The 22,410-nt window shown below is 41.6% G+C and overlaps 1 protein-coding gene across 1 annotated transcript in view; it reads left to right on the plus strand.

Annotated features, from left to right (window-relative positions):
• Nucleotides 1–18,679: 18,679 nt before the first annotated feature.
• The window catches only part of Ranbp17 (RAN binding protein 17), a 336,136-nt gene continuing 332,405 nt past the window's right edge, over nucleotides 18,680–22,410 (plus strand). The window contains 1 exon segment of the mRNA XM_038328832.1: nucleotides 18,680–18,811. Within this exon segment, the coding sequence (XP_038184760.1) occupies nucleotides 18,794–18,811 (18 nt within the window). The 5' untranslated portion in view covers nucleotides 18,680–18,793.

A 22,410-nucleotide genomic window follows, 5' to 3' on the forward strand; every position in this document is an offset into this window, starting at 1 on the left:
TCTGAACCTTTCAAATCCCTCTGCAAAACCCGCTACTTATATGAAGTATGCAGTGGTATTTGATACCTAGATCCCGAGTGATCAAACAAGACATGACGCCAAATCTAAGAAAAATGACACTCACCCTCTGAAGAAAACCAAAGTCAATTCCCCTCCCTCCCGCTTCCTGAGCGTCCCTCTTTTTCTCTCTATTATCTTACCTCATCTATCACACTTAGGCAGAAATCCATATGTCTAGCTTAAATCACTGTTTCTCAGGCAACAGCTAGGCCACTTAGCAAGAGTCTAAAGCAAGCCAATATAATATTCTCAGAGTAATATTCGGCCAAAGGTTACTGGGCCAGAGTAACTTAATTATTCCAAGAGGACTCACTTTTACTATAATTATCGATTGCCATGAACTAATGAAAAAAAAAGATGCTATTTATTAAGTGTCTCTAACTCCCTTAGAAGCTTTTACATATGGATCTCATTTCATCTTCATCACAACTCTGCAATCAGTTTTCTAATTTAAAGGAAATTTCAAGATCAGGTTGGTGAGATTACCTGAGGTCACCTGCTGGGGCCGTCAGAGTCACGCTTCAAACAAAGCCAGAAATGATTGTGTTTTCTTGCTATTACCTGCAGTGTAAAATTTACGTTGAGCTAGGTGATGTGTGTGTTATCTGAAGGTTGTAGGTTCCAGATAGGTCATTGTTTCCACAGAAGGAGCCCTCACTTTGCTACTCAGGGGATGAAACTTGACCACCTGCCTCCCGGGATTCTAGAAAGAAAACCGAGGCTGAGCTGGCCCTGGTTAGGGACCCCCCGCCCCCGGCTTTTGATATAGTCTGCTGAAATGGCACATTATCCTGAAACACCTCCAACTTTTTGTTTTGCCTCCTTTTCATCTCGGGATGTGCTACCTGCAAAGGGCTCTTACTTGTCTGTACTGTTGTTTTCAAAACATCTTATTTGTCTCATACCATAATCCTACCTCCAGATAGTTACATCGTTTTCAAGTCTTTTTATTCAGGTAAAATAATGAATCTAAACACCTGGTGTCTTTATTTCTCTGTCCCTTTAACAAATTGTGTGTGTGTGTGTGTGTGTGTGTGTGTTTATTCATCTACCTAGTAGCTTTTAGATGTCTATAGTACAATGTGGCTGGCCTCATGGCATACCCCAATCAAGATTTATGCATCTGTGTGTCCCCATCCCTCCTTCTCAGCTGCTGCTTGGTTTGTTGTTGCTTCCCCGCTCCAGCGCTGCACGAGTTCTCCCATTTGCGATGGAAAGGAACTGTCACCTCTTCTCTTTGTCCTTGCTAGTTTTAATGATTCCTTCACTGTCATTTTCATGGGGTTTGAGGAGAGAACAGGAAGGCATGTGAGAACTCTTTTTTACTAAAATCCTTATGCTCACTTAGCACCATAGCATGTTCAATAAAGTCCCAGGTCCTCAGACTGAACAGAGGCCAATTAGGCAGGACCATAGGTAGACTCTGGTATTTCATAAGATATATTATATATGCTAGTCTTTTGGCTAAGACAGAGGGAAGGAGGGAGGGGAGGAGGAAAAATGGAAATTCATTCCCTAAAATAATTTTTTAATCACATATGATAATAAACTTTATACTTTAAGTAATTTTTCTTCATTAATATGTCCCAGGCTTCACTATTAGGTAATAAAGCAATTCTATTCTCATACAATAACTGTCTTGGGATTTGGCTTCCAAAGCCACCCAGGAGGCAAAATTCACAATTGCACACTGTCAAGAGCATAGTCTGTTTTAAACCCAAAAGCTGTCCCTATGAAACTTGCATCCCAGAAGAGCGTTTGTAAATTTTTAAAGTATCCTATTTCTCTTCCCGAGACTTGGAATCTGATACCAGCATTGGCTTCAGTGTAACTGTGTCAGATCTGTAAACACGTTAGAGGGAAAGGGGGCGGCAGAAGAGCGCGCATGGGCGTCTTTTTTCTCTGAGAAGCAGAGATTCAGGGCTGCCATCCATTGCCTTGGAAAAGAACGCAGTGGCAAGGCAGTGGGGTTCAAAGCCGGGTGATGAGCTTTGTGAAGTCTCTGCTGTGCACGCTGGCTGAGATTATTTGGGGTGGGGGCGGGGTGATGGTTTGTAAAGTATGACTTAGAATTCTTTTCTGGCCTTCAAACTCTCTGTCTGAAGTGTGACCAGGAAACATCTGTGCCCATCCTACCCCCCACCGAAACAACAACAGCAGCAGCAACAACAACAACAACAACACAAAACCCTGTGAGAACGTTTGTGTGAACAAGGAGAAACACTATCAGCAGCATGAAACACGGAGACTCTGGGAGTCAGGTACACACAGGACCCTCATCATTAAACATAAACACACAGATCTTTCCTATGCTCCTAACATCGACCATGAGTGTTGGAGACATAAAAGCCCACTGCCAGCTGGGCCGTGGTGACATGCACCTTTAATTCCAGCACTCAGGAGGCAGAGGCAGGTGGATCTCTGTAAGTTTGAGGCCAGCCTGGTCTACAGAGTGAGTTCCAAGACAGCCAGGACTGTTACACAGAGAAACCCTGTCTATAAAACTAAAACCACCACCACCACCACCACCACCAACAACAACAACAAAAAAAAAAAAAAACCTGAAGACATAGTACATAATTAAATGGGTGAAAGTTGGCTTTGGTGCTGATAGTTGGAAATGGATATCCTTTGAAATAAGCACGTGTGTGTAGGTTGTGAATACTCATTGCTTGATAACATACAGAGGGGAATCCCACGTCAGATAAGTGAGAAGAGAGATAATACATCAATGAGGAATCATTTACACTAATTTGCATCCACTAAAAAGTCTTAAGGGGCTGGAGAGATGGCTCAGAGGTTAAGAGCACTGGCTGCTCTTCCAGAGGTCCTGAATTCAATTCGCAGCAACCACAACCATCTATGATGAAATCTGGTGCCCTCTTCTGATGTGCAGGCACACATGCAGGCAGAACGCTGTATACATAATAAATAAATCTTAAAAAAAAATAAAAAATAACAGAGAAACCCTGTCTCGAAAAACCAAAAAAAAATTAATTAATTAATTAAAAAAATAATTTTATGTCTAAAAAAAAAGGTCTTAAGGAGACCAAACAAAGTTCTCCATAAGGCCAGATTTTCCTTAAAAGGATAAAGAAAGCAAAGCAAACATAAACTTCGAAACTCATCAGGAAGGATGAAGAGAAACAAAGCGATGACAGCAGCAAATTTCACAGAGAGGCTTTTACAGCCCTGTTATAGTATAATTCATTCTTCAGAACCAAGGCGCTCCAATCTGCTACAGGTTCTCCAGGGTCCTAGCACTTACCCTGTGCCATTCTAGAGAGCTCACCAAATACTTCAGCCTGGAGCTGGAGACAACTGGTAACAAAATGGGGTAAGGTCTACACCTGGGATCCATGGATTATTTCTCTCTCTCTCTCTCTCTCTCTCTCTCTCTCTCTCTCTCTCTCTCTCTCTCTCTCTCTCTGTTCCTCCCTCCCTCTTGCTCTCTCCTCCCTCTCCTCTCTTCCCCTCTCTGTGGTTTGGTGTCTCTATTTCTCTGTCTCTCTCTCTGCTTCTCTCTCCCCCCCCCCCCCCCACCCCACGCACCGTTGTTGTGAATCCACTGGGAGAAACCAAAGACTTAGGTTCAGTTTGAATTTAGGGCAAATGAATGTATTCTGATTGTTACCAAAAGGCCAAAGTGCATGTCCTGCAGAGGGAGGTTTAAGGTTAGGTGTTTTTGCTTTCTTTCTTTCTTTCTTTCTTTCTTTCTTTCTTTCTTTCTTTCTTTCTTTCTTTCTTTCTTTCTGAGACAGAGTTTCTCTTTGTAGCCTTGGCAGTCATGGAACTCACCCTGTAGAACAGACTTGCCTGGAATTCACAGAGATCCTCCTGTTGCTGCCTCCCCAGGGCTGGGATTAAAGGCAGGAACACTGGCCAACATAATAAACAGGTTTTACAGAAAGAAAGGCAACTGCTGTGACTTCAGGGTCCATTATCCTGTCCTTATCTCACCCTCAGGCCACTAGGCTCTCTCCAAGCATTCCAGAGCAAAAGGCCAACAGTCCTTAAGGGATGGCTGGCTCCATACTGTCTCTTTAGTCATCACAGGAGACCTTCGTAAATTATTACTCAGATCTGAGCATTTTCATGACTAGGATGGGCTAGAGCAGCTCATTTCTGAGCAGGCAAAGGCCCAGGGCCCTCAGGTTAGGGCTGGCTGTCACGTCCCCACACTCTAACAAACACGTCTTATGGCCGTTTCACTTCATTTTCAAAAGCTGGCTTCATGCGCCATTTCCCCTCCCTCATTTCTTTCTGATAAGGGAACATTCAAAGTTACAAAAAGCAGATTCTCAGCATAAAATAAGACTTCATCAGCAACCTTTCCTGAGTAGTAAGACCAGCCCATCCTAATATAGCCTCAGGACACAGGGCTTGCAGGGCATCTCAGAGAAGAATGTGCTAAAAATCAAAACTTCCAGAGAATTACATGGTTTGCATAGTTTGGGTGGGGAGAATGCTTTTGCTAGCGATCTACATGTTCAAAATAAAATCTTGAATTAGTCCTAACTTGTTATTGTGACTGCGTTCTGTTGAAAGAAACAGGCGTCACATTGCCCAGAGGGACAGAACCACAGCAATACATGTGGTTCCATGGCCTCTGACAACAGTAGCATATTTATCACTAATGACTGCTCAGGAGGCTACGTTGTCCTTGCAGGATCCACTTTTTAATTAGTTAACTCACTAGAGTTCACCGATGAAGCTCAGCAAGTCAGTTTATGGAAACTCTCTACATTCTCCCTCTCCCTTGATCCATAACTTTGCCATGTGACTTGTGAGTTCCTCAGACTAAGAAGGGTCTGAAAGACAGCATATATGTTAATATGTGTTTTATATAGATAGGGCATTTACAAAGATACCAGTGATACCAATACAATGGGCAGAAAGAGTGCTGAATGACAGACACCACAAGGATTCAGTCTTCCGAAGATGAAACTTAGGATGTTTGAGTAGTGGATTTATTTCTCTAAAAGATGCATTTGCCTATTGTCAAAGGAAGTAAGACCACGAGGAAAACTTGATATGAATTGAGAGAGACTTGAAAATTATCATCCAATGTATTATGTGGGCTTGCTTGGCTCTCGATTCAGACAAACCAGGTAAATATAAACTAATTGGAGAAATTTGAGCACTGCCTAGCTATTAAATGATCTTGCAGAAAGTTTTAAGGCCTACAGCACAAGTACTATATATACATATATATGTATATATATTACTATATAGATATAGAGTATAATATAATATATCATATATATGCCTTAGAAAATCCTTAACTCTTAGGAACATACACTAAAGTATTTTAAATGCCCAGGAATTGCTTGATGATAAACAAACAGGGGATAAATTTGGATGTGTTAGCTCTCAGTCACTAGGACAAAATACCTGAGGGAATAAAGAAGGAAAAGTTTATTTGGGCTCCGAGGCTAAGAGCTTTTGGTCCATGGCTACTTCAGGCCTGTGAAAGCTTAGTCCATCATGGAATGGGTATGGTCTTGAGGAAGCTGCTTACTTCATGGAAGATGGAGGATAAAGATAAAGGGGAGGGGTCAGGGTTCTAGTATCCCCTTCAAGAGGAAGGTCTCAAAGGACTGAAAGACTTTCAGTCAGCTTCATTTAATAGTTCCACCCCCACCCTGAATCATGCTGATGATCAAACATTTAACACATGCTTAAATGGATATGTCCCAACTGCACAGTCCCAAATAATCACACAGAAACTTATAGTAATTATAAACTGTTAAGTTATAGTTAAGCTTATAGTTAAGGCCTATAGTTAAGGCTTATTACTAACTAGCTCTTTTATCTAAATTAACCCATTTCTATTAATCTATGTATTGCCACATGGCTGTAATTTTTTTCTGGTCTGTTGGCATATTGTTTCATGGGTGGTTGCTCTCATCTCTCTTACTGCTCCTCATCCGAGTCCTCAGTTTGATTGTTCCACCTAACCCTATCCTGCCTGGCTATTGGTCAAGCAGCTCTTATTATTAACCAATGGGAACAATACGTATTTATAGTGTACAGAAGCATACCATTTTATTTCCACCTTTCTATCTAACCAAAAAGGAATGTTTTGACTTTAACATATTAAATAGCATATAACAAAACAGTTATCAAGTAAGGATTACAGTTACAATATCTTATCTGTTTGTATTTGACAAAATTAGAGAAAATATTCTACTATCTATCTTGTTGACTCTGAAGCTTTATATCAAATTTACCTTTTTATCATAACTAAGAAAAGCTATAGCTATCTAACCTTCAGTTACATCCAATCCCGAGAAGGAAATATTACCTGAGTAAGGAGGGCATACAAGCAAGTAACTTCCAAAAATGTAAGAAATGACGGAAACATCTGGCTGCCTGGACAGTCACCCAAGTTTCCTCTGCAATGTTGAGGCATCCATCTTTGACCTATAGTCCTAGCATATCTGACAGAGTTTCCTGTGAAGCAGGGAATTTTGAAGGACTGACCTACCTTGTCTTGGCAAAGCTGGACAGTCGCCTTTCTTGGTGTCCTGCTGGTCTAGTCTGGGCAGCAACTGTCAGCAACTGAGGCAAGGGCAGTTTCTTTGTCCATGTGGCTTGCTTTTGCCATAAAAAGAACAAACTCCATATGGAGTTTCTATGATGCCTATCACCTTTTCTGGAGTACCAGGACCAAACATGTCTCACTGTCATGAAAGGTCAAAGTTGTTGAAACATTTTAAATGCCATATTCTATAGGTCTATCTATATATACCTATCTATCTGAAATATATCTTCGTATGACTAGAAAACCTAACTAGCATGACTATAAGTTTGACTATTACAGATGACTAATTATATTGTTGTAAATCTGTATTTCTTAATTATATATTATATTTTTAATTGAGCTGTATAAACACAATATCTTAAGAGTAGAAATATACATACAGTATAACAAAATGAACCTTAAATTTACATAAATAAACTAAAATTTATACCAATGCAAAATACTTTGAGAAAATGGATGTTTTCTGGATTAATGTAGATTCAATAATCTACCTTTTTCTCAATCATTTCTATGTCATATCCCCTTTTCTTCTTTTAGAAGGAGATTGACTATGACCAATAACAATTCATTACCAACCCCCCCTTAAATGAAAACAAACATTCATATTTTTGGAATTATATTTCATTCATATTTGGGTGTAGTTCTCTAGACTAGCTGCAGATTGGTGGATGCTGGTAATCTTTGAAGGACCCTGAGAAAATCTAGAATTTTGGTTAAATCTTGACAGTTTGTGAGGCTGCATTATCTAGCCAGTTGTCTTGAAGCTTTTCTGGATAATAGATCAATTGGATCATTGCTCCCATAGGAGTCCTCTCAGGAGAATCCCTTCCTTGATCAAGTCATATCAGACTGGAAGAAATTCACAGCTTCTTATCTTCTGTGGAAACAAAAGCAGAACCTCTTTTCTGAAGCAACATATCTTTGACCCAAATTTCAAAGTCAAGGTTTTAAAAATATATAGGTTTGTTTAGCTTAGCAGCCTCAACAATCAAATGTCTCTCAGTGGTTATCTTATTAATAGAAAAAAACAAAGGAAACACAATAATATACATAATCCAAATTCTCTGTGTAGTTTCCATCTCTCTGTGGCTTATTACATATTTTTTATTTCTTTGTTCCCTTACAGACTTTGCTCCTTTTAAATCATTTTTTAAAAATCTGTGACTGTTTCTACCATTTCTCCTCTTTTTCCCAAGCCTACATACATTTGAAACATACTGTGACCCATTTAGAGACTTTTTTGTCTGACTCTGTCTTTATTGTGTATTTCTAACCTTTTTTGTCTGTATGAGTAAAGCAAGCTGATGCTCACAGCTCAAGTTCAAAGGCAGCAGCTGAGAGAAGCTGTACCACAGCCTGTTTAAGAGGTTGCAGGAACTCTCCATGCAGCTTAGCTCAAGCTCCCATGCTCCAGTTAAGGGAAGCATTTTTGTGTCATGGATTGTTTGAGAGACATGAACTATGAAGTTTCTCTTGACTTTGTTTTGGTATGAATAGAATCGCCCTTTTTAAAATCTCTTTTAGGTCTATGTAGATCCATGCCAGATGGTGGGTGCCATGTGTAAATGAAGGTAGAGCTTTTGTGTCCTGACTGCATGGTCCCAAATAATCACACAGAAACTTACATTAACTACAAATTGTTTGGTCTATAGTTCAGTGTTATGGGAGGTCCTTCTGTCTATGTGTTGCTTTTATTGATTAATGAATAAAAAACTGGCTTGGCCTATAGCATGGGAGGAGGAAGGTAGAGTCAGAAAGAAGCGATGGAGCCTCCGGAGACAGACATGCTGAAGGTAGGCCACGACCTCATGATAATATATAGTTTAATAGAAATGAGTTAAATTAATATGCAAGAGTTAGCCAATAAGAAGCTAGAGCTAATGGGTCAAGCAGTGATTTAATTAATATAGTTTCTGTGTGATTATGTTAGGTCTAAGCTAGCTGGGCAGCTGGGAAGAACAAGTGCTCTTCTCCTACAAAGTGGCACCCACATGGCCAACTAAAATCCATGTAAAAACTGAGAGAGCTTGAAAAGGAATTCTAGACACAAAAATAGAGAGTTTGACACAGCTTCTTGCTGTTTGCTGTCGGCTTTCTGCACCTCCTTTAAGAGAGATTTTCCTGATTTAGTGGTAGCAATAAGAAAAAGCTGTACTGTTTTGAAATGCCTGCTTTCTGGGCCTCACTGGCAGTGCAACATCTGGCTCTTATGGGAGACTGAGCATTTGGATGGGGTTTGTGAGCAGACTGCTACAGATTGCTTAATGGCAACATGGACTGGCTGTGTGCCTGAGAATGGGGCTGTGTGCATGACTCTCTGAGGCGTGAGCAGCTCCACCATGCTGGACTGGATGAGCAAGCAGGATATACTGTTTATATTATAGTAATGGTACAGCTTAAGTTTTAGATTGGGCAGGCAAGCAGGAAGTACCATATATACCATAGTAATGCCATAGCTTAGATTTTTAAGAAGTGCTTAGCATTTTAAGAAGTGCTCCTGGACAGTAAAGAATTGCAGATACACAATAAAGACAAATTCAGATGGAAAAGACCTAAATAGGTCACAGTGTTGGATAAATGTATGTAGGCTTGGGAGAAAGAAGAAAAAGAGTATAGAGAGTCATAAAAGGAAGTTAGTGGTTTTAAAAAAAGGTAAAGTCTTTAAAGAAACAGATTATTGATAGTCATAGATTAAAAGGAGTAAAGAAAAATAAGCCACATAAAAATGGAAAATTCACAGTGTCTGGATTTTATTTATTATTGTATTATATTTGAATTTTTTGACTGTAAATGAGCTAAGTACAGAGAAACATTTCATTGTATTGGCTGCTAAGCTAAACCAGCATATATATTACAAAGGTATCATACTTCCAAATTTGGGTCTAAGGATATGTTGCTTTGGAACAGGTTCTTCTCTTGTTTCCACAGAGGATGAGAACCTGTGGATTGCTTCTAGACTGGTGTGGTTTTATGGAACACAACCCCCTGATAGATCGCTGTGAACACCCCAAACATTACTTCACCCAACTGCTGACTGAGATGAACCTAGCACATAAGATACACCATGAAAGACCTGATTAATAGCGCTCCCAAAAAGCAAGTAGCAGTTTGGATAAAACTATGCCCATATTCCCAAATATTGTCTATAAATGTTTGTTTACATTTAAAGGGGAATATGCTATAGAGATTTGCATTGGTATGGATCTTGGTTTATTGATACAAATTTAAGGTCAATTTTGTTATATGTATATTTCTGCTCTTGATTAAGGTATTGTGTTTGTGCAGCTCATTTAAAAATGTAATGTATAATTAAGAAATATAAGTTAATATATAATCATCTATAAAAGTCAAGCTTGCAGTCATGTTAGATTTTCTAGATGTGTAGAGATATATTTCAGTTAGATAGGTATTCTTCAAATCTTTCAGAGACCTTCAGAATATGGCATTTAAAATGTTTAAGAACTTAAGACTTTTCATGACAGTGAGACACATCTACTCCTGGAAGCACCAATTACTTCAAGAGGAAGATGGTCATCTAAGAAGCTCCTTATGGAGTTTGCTAGCTATTTGGGCAAGAAACTGCTCTTGCCTAGACTGCTTAACTGAACATGCAGGACCCACAGAGAAATGACTGCCGAACTTGCCTAAAGGTGAAATGGTCCTTTGGAGTTCCTGCTATGTAAAAGAGTCTGCTAGATATTCTGCAGGACACAGAAGAAAGTAACTGACAAACGACAAACTGATAATATAGGCAGAACTGTCTTTGAAATTTCCTTCTTCATGGAAAAGTCTGTTGGATACTATGGACCTGTAGGCTGAAGATGGATGCCCCAACGGTACTGAAGAACTTTGGGTAACTGACCAGGCAGTCAAATGTCTCTGTCAATTCTAGAGTTTTGAAAGTTGCTTACAATGTACTTCCTGTTTACTTGGGTAATGTCATATCCTTCTGGAGTCTATGATGGAGTTGAAGAATTTACAGTTATAGTTTTAGTTTTCCTTAGTTACGATAAGAGAAAAAGTAGATATAAATATTGTAACTATAATTCTTATTTGATACCTGTTTTGTTATATGTAATTTTACTATGTTAAAGTTAAACCCTTCCTTTTTCTTTAAACAGAAAAGGGGAAATGGTGTGGGAAGTCCTTCTGTCTATGTGTTGCTTTTATTGGTTAATGAATAAAGAACTGGCTATAGTATGGGAGAAGGAAGGCAGAGTCAGAAAGAAGCCATGGAGCCTCCAGTGACAGACATGCTAAAACTTTGCTGGTAGGCCACGACCTTGTGGTGATATACAGATTAATAGAAATGGGTTAAATTAATATGTAAGTGTTAGCCAATAAGAAGCTAGAGCTAATGGTCCAAGCAGTGATTTAACTAATATAGTTTCTGTGTGATTATTTAGGGTCTAAGCTAACTGGGTGGCCGGGAAAAACAAGCACCTTCCTCCTACAGTTTAGGCTTATTACTAACTAGCTCTTGCACCTAAATTAACCCATTTCTATTAATCTATGTATTGTCCCATAGCCATGGCTTTTACTGGACTGCTGGCCTGTTGTTTCATGAGCAGCTGTTCCTCTCTCTCTCTTCCATCCCTCCTCATCTAAGTCCTCAGTTTGACTGTTCTGCCTAACCCTATACTGCCTGGCTATTGGTCAAACAGCTTTTATTATTAACCAATGGAAACAATACATATTTAAAGTATACAGAAGCAGCCCATAGCACACATGGATCTTTGGGTGTATTTATCCAAATAGCTCCTCAATATGTAACCAGTTTCCAATTCTATTGTCAAGTCATTCCCTACATGGACATCTCATCCTCCTTGGACCCTGAAACCCAGTGTTAGAGCTTCCTCCACACAAGTGCCTCCTTGCATGCTTTAGTCTCTGAAACCCTAAGACCAGCTAGCTTCTCTTCATTCTACCATAGATGCTCTTCTCACACCTATTGGGCATCAGAATTCTAGTCTACATTTTTATCCAAGTTCCTGGGCTCTGCAGGCACACTGGGTTTATACCTTGACAAGAATACCAACTAAATAGGTCAAAGCACTAATAGACACTCTCCTCCCTCACTTAGCCTCTGACATCCCCAAAAGACTACTCTCATGTGTAGGTATATTCCTTGCTCTGTTGAAACTTTTTAAAAAAAATGTTTGTGACCCAGTTCACATAAATAGATATCTCTTCTATGATTGATTGGTCCACAAGCTAAGGTTTTGCTACCACTGGTGTGGGCCTTGCTTTCTCCTATCTTGGGGCTTCAGAAGTAGTCCGAGTTAGGTGTCTATAACCCAACAACTTTACCACCAATCATGTCCTTGGTGATCAAGAAACTGTATGCTCAACCCATGTATAAGCCTAACTTGGTGAGCCTTTTTAGAAAGTTTTTCAGTCAGGCAGTCCATCTTGTGAGGGACAAACTGGGAGAAAGAAGAAAAGAGATAGAAATGCTGAGGATTTGGCTTTCTTGGGCCCTGTCTTAGCTAAGGTTTCTATTGCTGTGAAGAGACACTATGACCACAGCAACTCTTATAAAGGAAACCATTTAACTGGGGTGGCTTACAGTTCAGAAATTCAGTCTTTATCATCATGGTGGAATGTGGCAGTGTGCAGGCAGGTATGGTACTGAAGCTGAAAGCCCTACATCTTGACCTGCAAGCAACAGGAAGTATCCTGAACCAGGAATAACTTGAACATAGGATACCTCAAAGCTCACTCCATAGTGACATAGTTACTACTTTCAACAAGGTCACACTTCCTAGTGGTGTTACTCCTTATGATCTTACAGGGGTGATTACATGATTACATTCAAACTACCACAGGCACCTTTATTTTTTCCTTATAAGATTATTCTGGTTAGCTGGGTATTCTCACAGTAGATTTGAGACATCACTGCACATGTGGAAAGTGTTGGTCTTTGTTTCTAAGAAATGATATATTTTTGCCTATTCAAGGACTATTACTATGCAAAGTAATATATTTTATATAATATATAAGAATATACTTATTACTATTACGTATGTAGTTTAACATAATTAGATGTATGTTTTATTTCAAATTAGTTTTACATTAAAACAATTATTGTTGTTATATATTGATATAATCTAAATTAACTTCATAACCTTTTAAAATAGGGACTTGTAAGGCTGGTGTGTCTATTCCTGGGAGGAAACATTTGTGCATAAAATAGACTTTTGCTATCATAACTTTTTCTCTAAACTATTTAATCCTTGAATTTATACATTTTATATACTCCATTTTACTTTAAAGACACTTAGTTTTTAAAGGTGTGTGTGCATGTGTGCTATGGCTTAGTCAAAACCATTGTGTAATAACAATAAGGGGTTTTGTTCATCTTTTCTGATTGGCCTTTTCCCCAGTTTCACAGAGTTCCCATCTTTAATAAGAATATGAATGAGACATAATCAGATCACATGGGAATTTTTCATTACAATATGCATTTTTCTCATTATAAAAATGAATGACACTGTGCAGGCTCCATCACTTAGCTGGTTAAATTGCCTGTCGTGTAAAAATGAATGACACACATTTCCTGACTTTTGTTTTATGCTGTACTAGAAATTGCACCTAAGGCCTTGTGTGCAAGAGGCAAATGCTATGTGTTAAATCCCCCTCCCTTCTTTTTGATTTTGACACTTCTATCACTATGTTATCATGTATTTAGCTATAGTTATGAAAAAAGTAATGAATACAGCATGCGAATCTATCCACATTTTGATTCTACAGTTTCTTTTCCCAAACACTGTCCTCTACTGCTTCAATTCATGTAATCATTTACAGCAATTTAATAGTGCTTATTAAAGTCTTTGTATTGTAGACTTGTCATCTTGATCTCAGAAATAACAGATCAGAACTTAGAGACACTGGGTGGATTTCCTAAGGAGTCAGAAGTATGCTACTCTGACAAAGTATGTTCTCTGACAGAGCATAAAGATCTAAAACCCACCTTGAAGGCTAGCTTGCAAAACAAAAGATAATTCCGTAATTACTAAGGGTTTTATTGTTTCTCCTTTAATTGGATTTTGTGGTAGAAATGAATTAGCTGACATCCTGGAACATCTTCTGTGCTAATGTTAATGGCTTTAGTGACATAATTCTACCTTAAATTTTGTGCGCGACAAAAGACATGGAGGCAAATGTGTATTTTGTTGACTGACAATCATAGAAAGGAGAGTTCATTGAAACAGTAATCTTAAGCAGTCTCATATTTAAAGGTAAAAAATAATTTGATTTCTGTTTCTAGACTTTGTGGTGAACTCACAAGAGAGCCAGCATTCTCTGCCATTTGTTTTACAAGCCTATATTTATGTCATTTCTCTTCTGGAGATGAGAAAGAAAAACAGTAAATACCCCAAACTCACATAAGCATTTCTCCTTCTAGAGTCTAAAACTGGAGCTGGCAGAAATATGACTTTAAACAATAGTTTTCAAAGGTGTTTGGGATCAACAAGTCAGGCAAAGGCAGTAGATAATTAGAATGGGATATTGTCTAGCATATGTGTTAGGAACGTAAGAAAAAAATATTGGTGTCTGGAATACAGAGCTAAGTGTTAGAATGGGGGACTCACAGCTAAGGTTGGTATGAAAAACCTCAGACATGGATGTGGAACTTAGGAAACAGAAGTAAGAGACTTGGAGAAACAAGGATGAAAACTAGAAAAACAAAGAGGAATCTCTAGGAATCTCATACACTGAGTTCTGAGCAGAAACTCCGAACCTGCTTCAAAAGAAAATAGGGCAAGAAGTTGTAGAAGGAGCAGCGGGCTGCGTCCAGCCACCCGGCTAGCTTTACCCAAAATAATTACACGGAAACTGTATTCTTTTAAACACAGCCTGGCCCATTAGTTTCAGCCTCTTATTGGCTAGTTCTCATATCTTGCTTTAACCCATATTTAGTAATCTGTGTAGTACCATGAGGTGCTGTCTTACCAGGAAGGATCTTAGCCTGCATCTATCTCGGAGAGGAGAGCTATGGCATCTTCCTGAGGCATCTGCCTGACTCTGCTTTCTTTCTCCCACAATTCTGTTCTGTCTACTCCGCCTACCTAATTTTCTGTCCTATTAAAGGGCCAAGGCAGTTTCTTTATTAACCAATGAAAGTAACACATAGACAGATAACCCTCCTCCATCACGAAGTGACTGCTGAGAAGTTGTCCTCTGACCTACACACACATACACACACACCATGGCATGTGCATGTTCTTTTTGCCACAAATAAGTCTTTAAAAAGAACAACAGGGGCTGGAGAGATGGCTCAGCGGTTAAGAGCATTGCCTGCTCTTCCAAAGGTCCTAAGTTCAATTCCCAGCAACCACATGGTGGCTCACAACCATCTGAAATGAGATCTGATGCCCTCTTCTGGCCTGCAGGCAGACACACAGAATATTGTATACATAATAGATAAATATTTTAAAAAATAAATAAATAAAAAGAACAACAGAAGGATAAGCATACCAAAAATTTCAAGGTTTAGAAGTGGAGTGGCAGGTATGAGGATTCATGGACAATGGAAAAACTAAGAAAACCCAGGGTCAAGAGTGGATGTCGCGACAGTCTAGTAACAATGATATGCCTTGGATTAGACCTGTCACTGAAAACAATTACAAAAATGGGACAATTATGCATTAGGACAAATTGTGCATATTTTGTTTTATATACTAAATAGACAAATGTGCACATATATTTACCAATTATAACACAGCTACATGTACAATACTATACCAGACTACATTTACCTACCTAAGACACTAGGGAACCACCAATGAAAACAATGTTTATTTGGCCACAGTCTTGGAGAGAATAAATGCATCGTTCTTGCCTCCCCCCTGAGCATTATCTAAGTGGTAGCAAGAAGCAACAGAGGCAAATACCAGGCAGCCGTGCCAATACACTAATGGTAGATAGATATTGGAGCTGGGAAACAAAGGCCTCTGGGATTTGAGGCACAAAATTCTACAAAGAAGAAAAGTGAAGAGGTGTGAACTTCAGAATCTGTTTACAAAGTCCCTGCCAATCATCAGTTAACTCCTAAGACACACAAGCAAAGATAGAGACTTTAGGAAAGCCACCGTAGCTGTAGCACCTGGAGAATGGAGGGAAGCTTTTAGCAGCTGCACAATGCTATTTCCTAAAGCATGGAAGGAAGCTTTTAGCAATTCCTTAGTGCTGGGAGATTGATCATGTCCAGGCTCTTCAAGGTAAATAGTCCAGAACATTAGCTATAAGACCTTGCAAAGATCATTACCTAGGGGTAAGGACAAGGTGAAGCAACCCAGGCTCAGAATGCCTAAAAGCAAGCATTACTAGGGTGAAGGTGAGATCTACTCACCTAGTAACATAAAAATGGAGAATGCATCCGGGCGGTGGTGGCACACGCTTCTAATCCCAGCACCTGGGAGGCAGAGGCAGGCGGATCTCTGTGAGGTCGAGGCCAGCCTGGTCTACAAGAGCAAGTTCCAGGACAAGCTCCAAAGCTACAGAGAAACCTTGTCTTGAAAAACAAAACAAAACAAAAACCAAAAAACCCCCCTCCAAACAAACAAACAGGACAGACTGAAAGAGAGAGACAGAGAGAGGATGCTGATATAGCTAAATCCTCTATAGTTTTTCTTTCATGCTATATGAATTAGACAAAATGTCAAGACGTTACACTAGGGGAATAGCTAACACAGAAACAGAACAGGGCTAAATACCAAAAATTGCTTAAGAACTTTAAATATGATCAAAATATTAAGAAAATAGAGGGTGGTGGTGTGCAATACTTTAATCCCAGCACTCAGGAGGCAGAATCAGGTGGATCTCTGTGAGTTCGAGGCCAATCTGGTCTACAGAGCAAGTTCCAGGACAGTCAGAGCTACACAAAGAAACCCTGTCTCAAAAACAAAATAATCAAAATAAAATAGAGAAAAGCAAAAGGATTTGATCAGAGCCTTGGAACTTATTTAAGTAGAAGGACCCAAAGGAAAGCTTTGGGTTTGAAAGTGTGACCAGTGACAGAGGTAAAGGGTCACACAGCAGTCTCTGTACAGTGGGATTGAGTCTCTACCCATGGGCAGCAGATCAGTAGAAAATACTCAACTTAGAGCTAGTGTGTTAAGTTGGGAGCTAGCCTCCAGCCCCGAAGCCTGAGAGCTGTACTGGTCTGGACTCCAAATCCCAGGATGCCAGGTCCTGACCGCTCCCTGGGGGGTCAGGACCACTCCCACAGAGTATTTAAGTGAAAGGCCAAAAGAGGATCTCGTGGTCCCCCTTCCTTCCTCCTGGTTGTTACCTTTGCGGTCTCCTAGTTCCTCTTGTGCCACCTGACAGTGCAGAACTCCCATTAAACCTGGCTTGTTTTGATTTGGCTTGATTGGGAATTTGCGTTGGCAGAGAACTCACATTAGGAAAAATTCCTAACATCATGTGTATACACACACACACACACAAATAATACAGACAAGAGTGCAAGAAACGTGAATGAAAATTCATCAAAAATTTTTAACATACATGGACTTGAACTTACATAATGCAAGAAAGAACAGTATTTAAATACTGGTCAATGGTTTTCTTTTCTCTTTCTTTCTTTCTTTCTTTCTTTCTTTCTTTCTTTCTTTCTTTCTTTCTTTCTTTCCCTTTTTCTCAAGACAGGGTTTCTCTGTAGCTTTGGAGCCTATCCTGGAACTTGCTCTGTAGATCAGACTGGCCTCAAACTCACAGAGATCTGCCTACCTCTGCCTCTTGAGTGCTGAGATTAAAGACAAGCACCACCACCTCCTGGCATTTGTCCATATTTTTCAGAAGCTGATGAAAAATGTCAGATCACATGAGAAAAACTATGAAATTTTAAGCAGGATGAACATAACACATAGAATTAGTGACAAACTCAAACTGGTTGAGAGCAAAGAGAAGGAAAAAAACCTTTAAGTATTAGAGCATATTATCTTCAAAGGTGCAATAATCAGATTGATGGCTGACTTCTACACTGGAATAATGACAACCAGAAGACAATGGAAGGTCATTTTTAAAATGCCAAAAGCTTAAAAAATTAAAAGACTAATATGGAATTCTATACCCAGCAAAACTACCTTTAAAATTGATGAGACAAAAATGCTTTCAAATTAACAAAAAGTGAGAGAAGTTGTTGTCAGTATACCTAAACTGTAAGAAATATTAAAGGAAAATTTCCTCCAAATGCAAAAGACAAGGCCCCCAAAGGGAAGTGTTAAACTCTGGAGAAATGAAGAGTGACCAGGAATGAGTGGCTCTGATCCCATCTCTATTCTAATAATCCCCTATCCCAATGGGATAATTTGGTGTAAAATATAAGTTCATATAAAATTGTAGAAGAGGCACAGGCAAGCTAGAATTTTACATTAATCCCACATGTACACTGTTAGTTTAACTCAGTAAAGTCTAAAAAAAATTAAAAGAAAAAAACGAGAGCTGGGCATTGAAGGACAGAAGTTAAGGCAGCAGTTGCTTATAGGGGTCAATGGCTGTCAGTCAGTGTATTAGAGGACAAGAGTATCTGTGGAATGTGGGACTAGGGACCATGGATAATATATTTTCACAGTCCTGTCAGGCATCAAGATGGGCTGTGGCAGATTCAAGATGTACTTATTATTATATATATATGCAGGTGGTGCATGAATCTCCTAAAGCATTTGGGTCGCCACAGCTGGAGCTGCAGGCAGAGTTGTGAGCTTGCGGGTGTTCTCCACTGCTGAGCGGTCGCTTGGGCCCGGCCTGGTAGATTTAAGGGTTAGCCAAAACAAGTATGGAGATGAAGATGGCTGCAAGTTCGAAGCCAGCCTGGTCCACAATAGTTACAGACCGGGCGGGTGAGGCCGTGTGTTTAAAAGAAAAAAAAATATGGATGATGGTGGCCGTGGCAGGCAGTTGGGTCGTGGAGGTGGGCTAAAGGGCAGAGGTCAGAGGCTCAGACCTGAGGAGGCAGCGGTTGCAACAGGAGCGCACCGGCGGTTGGGCGTGGGCGCCCTGAGGACACGCCCCCTCCGCTTCGCCAGCCCCGCCCACTGCCACTCGGGGCTCGGAGAGGAGCGCGCCGACCACAGGGAGCGAGCAGCGTGGGGATCCCGCGGCGGTCGGGCTCGCGCGGCGCCCTCGCTCCCCCTCCCCTAGGCCCTAGGGCCGCGCGGCCCGCGCCGCTCCGAGAAGATGGCGCTGCACTTTCAGGTCAGTGCGCCGGGCTGCGGGCCTGAAGCTCCGGCGGTGGCGGGCGCCGGGAGCGGGGCGGAGGGTCCCAGGCCGCGACCCCGAGCGAGCACAGCCCCTTGCCCGAGGACGGCGAGTCGGCGGCGGGCTGCGCTCGCCCACCCGAGTCCGCCCTCGTCGGCGTGGGCTGCAGCGACGTCCGGGCAGGTGGGAGGCGGTGCGGAGGGGCCGCCTGGCAGCCCTCACACCCAGCCCGCGGTCCGCGCCCTCCCGGGGAACCTGGGCTCAGAGGCCGGGGCGGCGGGAGCGCGGGTGCGCGGCTAGAGGACTGTCATTGGCCGGAGGCGGGCGGGCGGGTCGGGGCCCGGCGCGGCCGGGAGCGCGCAGCCTCATTGGAGGAGCCTCGGGGCAGGGCGCGGGCTGCGCTGGAGGGGTACGTCTGCCTGGTGGCTCCGGCGTTCTGCGGGTCTTCGTCCCACCGGCGTCTACGGAGCCTCCCCACTGGTGTCTGTACGGTGGCGGAACGTTCTGGGGCTGCAGGGCGACATCAGCTACCACCCTTATCCTTTTAGAGCGCGCGGTAATTACTGCACACGTGAAAACTGTTATGGTAGAATTAGTCACGGGATATTGCGGGAGCACCGAAAGCGGGCAGGCAATCGCGTCTGCAGACTGGAGCCTCCACTTGTTACTTGGTTCCTACCGCTGGTACATATATATGCCTCTGAGCAAACTCCAAGGAACGCGGGGATTGTAGGAACTGTAGATGACCAGGCAAAGAGGAAAGGAAGACCACAGAGGCAGAAAGACGGTGTGGGCAAAGCAAAGAATTGTGGAAGACCTTGACATCCTCTGAAAGCCGGTTCCTGGATCCTAAGAATAATTAGAAAAGAAAGAGCTCAGGGGAGGTGTCGTCTGGCAGATGACCTTAGAGAAGTGGGCAGAGTCTTAACTTGGTGGCAGTGTGTCTGACTGTCACATTCCCCTTGTAGACTTATACAGATCCTCTGGTCACATGAACTTAGTGCTTTATTGCTGCTTCTTCTAAGGGCTGTTTCCAAGCCGGAAATAGACCCACATTTTATGTTTTGACTTACCCATTTTCTTTTGTTGTTTGTTTGTTTAAGTGTCCCAGGTCAGAATTGCATATTTATTGTTTCTTTAGTAAATAGGGAGAACTTACTGTGAATCATAAATAGATAATCAGATGTACATAGGGCAGGTATGTCTTGAGTAAATTAGAAGGTATGGTAGAACTTTGGGACTTCTTTGGCCTTGGAAAGATGGTGCCTGGTAAATTGCTAAGTCCTGGAAGCCTTCATACCCAAGTGCAATATTAGAAAAAGTTAGATGTTGATGCCCAAACTGGTCACATCATTCCCAGAAATATACATTAAAGTAACATTTTTTAGGACATTACTTCAGTGTCTTTTTCACACTTGGTAATTGACATAGATGTCCCCAGGGCAATGCTGCCAGAGTGGACTGGCCATGCTGTGCTTTTTACCCTTGAATCCATGTCCTGACTTCCTAGAAGGCAGAGGAAGGCATCATTCCTACAGTCAGTTCAGTCACAAGCATCCTAGTTCGGAGCCAGTGAGTTAGGGTGTATTCTTGTCTCCAAAGAAGAAATGCATCTGGGTTGTCTTTGAGGAGGAGGTCCAGGTGGGGGAGCACAACGAGGAACGACAGAATCGGGAATAAGTAGCCTGGCTATGATATGGCGAAAGCTTAGTGGACTTGAGTGGTTTGCTCTCTGAATGGTTCTGGAATCAGAGACTGTTAGCTAGTCTTCTAATCCCCACTTTGGCTGGGGATTGACTCTAGATGTGAGTGAGGGGTACACAGTGTTAGCCTGATGAGCAGTGGTTTGGGAACAGCTGTCGTCTAAAGTGTGGCAGTCATTGGGACACTCCCTTTCTACCTTACCCTTCCTGGTGGTTTCTGATGTTTTCTCTGTAGTTTCAGTGGTGAGACTCGGGAAGAGCTTTGATCACTCAGTAAGGGAGTGTCAGATCCCAAAGCTTGTGGCCACTCATTGGACCAGTGTTTACTCTGACACGTTCCTCTCATTCCTAAGCAGCCTCTGGAGAAGTCCAGGGCATTGGAAGCCATATTGGAACATTTCCTTAATTGCCCTAGTGTTTGAGTATTAGCGGGATCTTTACAGAGAAGCGGTTGGTAGAGCTGAGTGAGTATTGCTGTGCACCTGGAGTTGGCCACGTCCATAAAAGTCCTCCTGGCACCAACAGCAAGTTCAGGGATTTCCCACAGCCACCCAGAGGTCTGTCAGTTCCTCAGTAGGGCTCACGGAGTTCATCAAAATGATCAATTATCAAAATTATCGAATTTGTAATTGTGATTCTATATAGGGAAAGAAGATTGGCTAAAGGGAGATACGTAGAGGATAATCTGAAGATTCTAAAATACATCTTCTTTTGTCCTCCAGATAGGATAGTCTCCTGGCATTCATGTTGCGTGTTCCACTGTAAGGTGGGAAGGCTCACCTGCTCTCTAGTACCCACAGTGTTTATTGAAGATTCATTACTTAGACATGACTGATAATTTTGAGTTTCACTGGTAACCTGTGATCCCAAATCATCACCCTAAGCCAAAACCCTATACTAAAAATATAACTGCTGTCAACTATGACAGATTATCTATAAGAAATTGAGGGTAAAAGCCAGATTGCTTTTTTGGGCAAGACTTCTGTCTTAGGGTTTCTTTGGCTGTGAAGAGACACCATGACCTTGGCAACACTTATAAAGGAAAAAACAGTTAATTGGGGTGGCTTACATTTTTAGATTTAGTCCATTATGATGGTGTGACATGGTGGTGTGCAGGCAGACACGGTGCTGGAGAAGAAGCTGAGTGTACTACATCTTGACTTGCAGGCAATAGGAAGTGGTCTGTGGTACCGGGTGGTCTCTTGAGCATATATGAGACCCACAATCACATACTTCCTCCAACAAGACTTCACCTGCTCCAACAAGGTCATACCTCCTAATAGTATTACTCCCTTTTGAGGACATTTCCTTTCAAACCACCACAATCACTTTTTTAAAAATATTTTTTCTTCTCTCATATTCTAACTGCAGTTTCCCCTCTAACCTCTCTTCCCAGTCCCCTTCCACCTTACCTGCCCCCCCAACCCCCATCCACTCTGCTTCCATTTTCCTTGTGAAAAGGGCAGGCTTCCCAGGGATATCATCCAAACATGGCTTATCGAGTTCCAATAAGACTAGGCATGTCTCCTCATTAAGGCTGGATGAGGCCACCCAGGAGGAGGAACAGGGTCCCAAAAGCAGCCTAAAGAAATCAGAGACAGCCTCAGCCCCTACTCCCTCTGTTAGGAGTCCCCCAAGAACTCCAAGTTACACAGCTATAAAATATATGCAGAGGGCCTAGGTCAGTCCCATGCAGGCTCCCTGGCTATTGGTTCAGTCTCTATGAGCCCTGATTAGTTGATTTTGTGTGTGGGTTTTTTTTTTTTTTTGAGTGTGTGTTTGTGGAGTCCTTGACCATCTATAATCCTTCCTCCCCATATTCCACAGGATTCCCTGAGCTCCACCTATCTTTGGCTGTGGGTCTCTGCATCTGCTCCCATCAGTTGCTGGATG

The sequence above is a fragment of the Arvicola amphibius genome, chromosome 4 (assembly GCF_903992535.2).
Source record: "Arvicola amphibius chromosome 4, mArvAmp1.2, whole genome shotgun sequence".
Lineage (NCBI taxonomy): Eukaryota > Metazoa > Chordata > Mammalia > Rodentia > Cricetidae > Arvicola > Arvicola amphibius.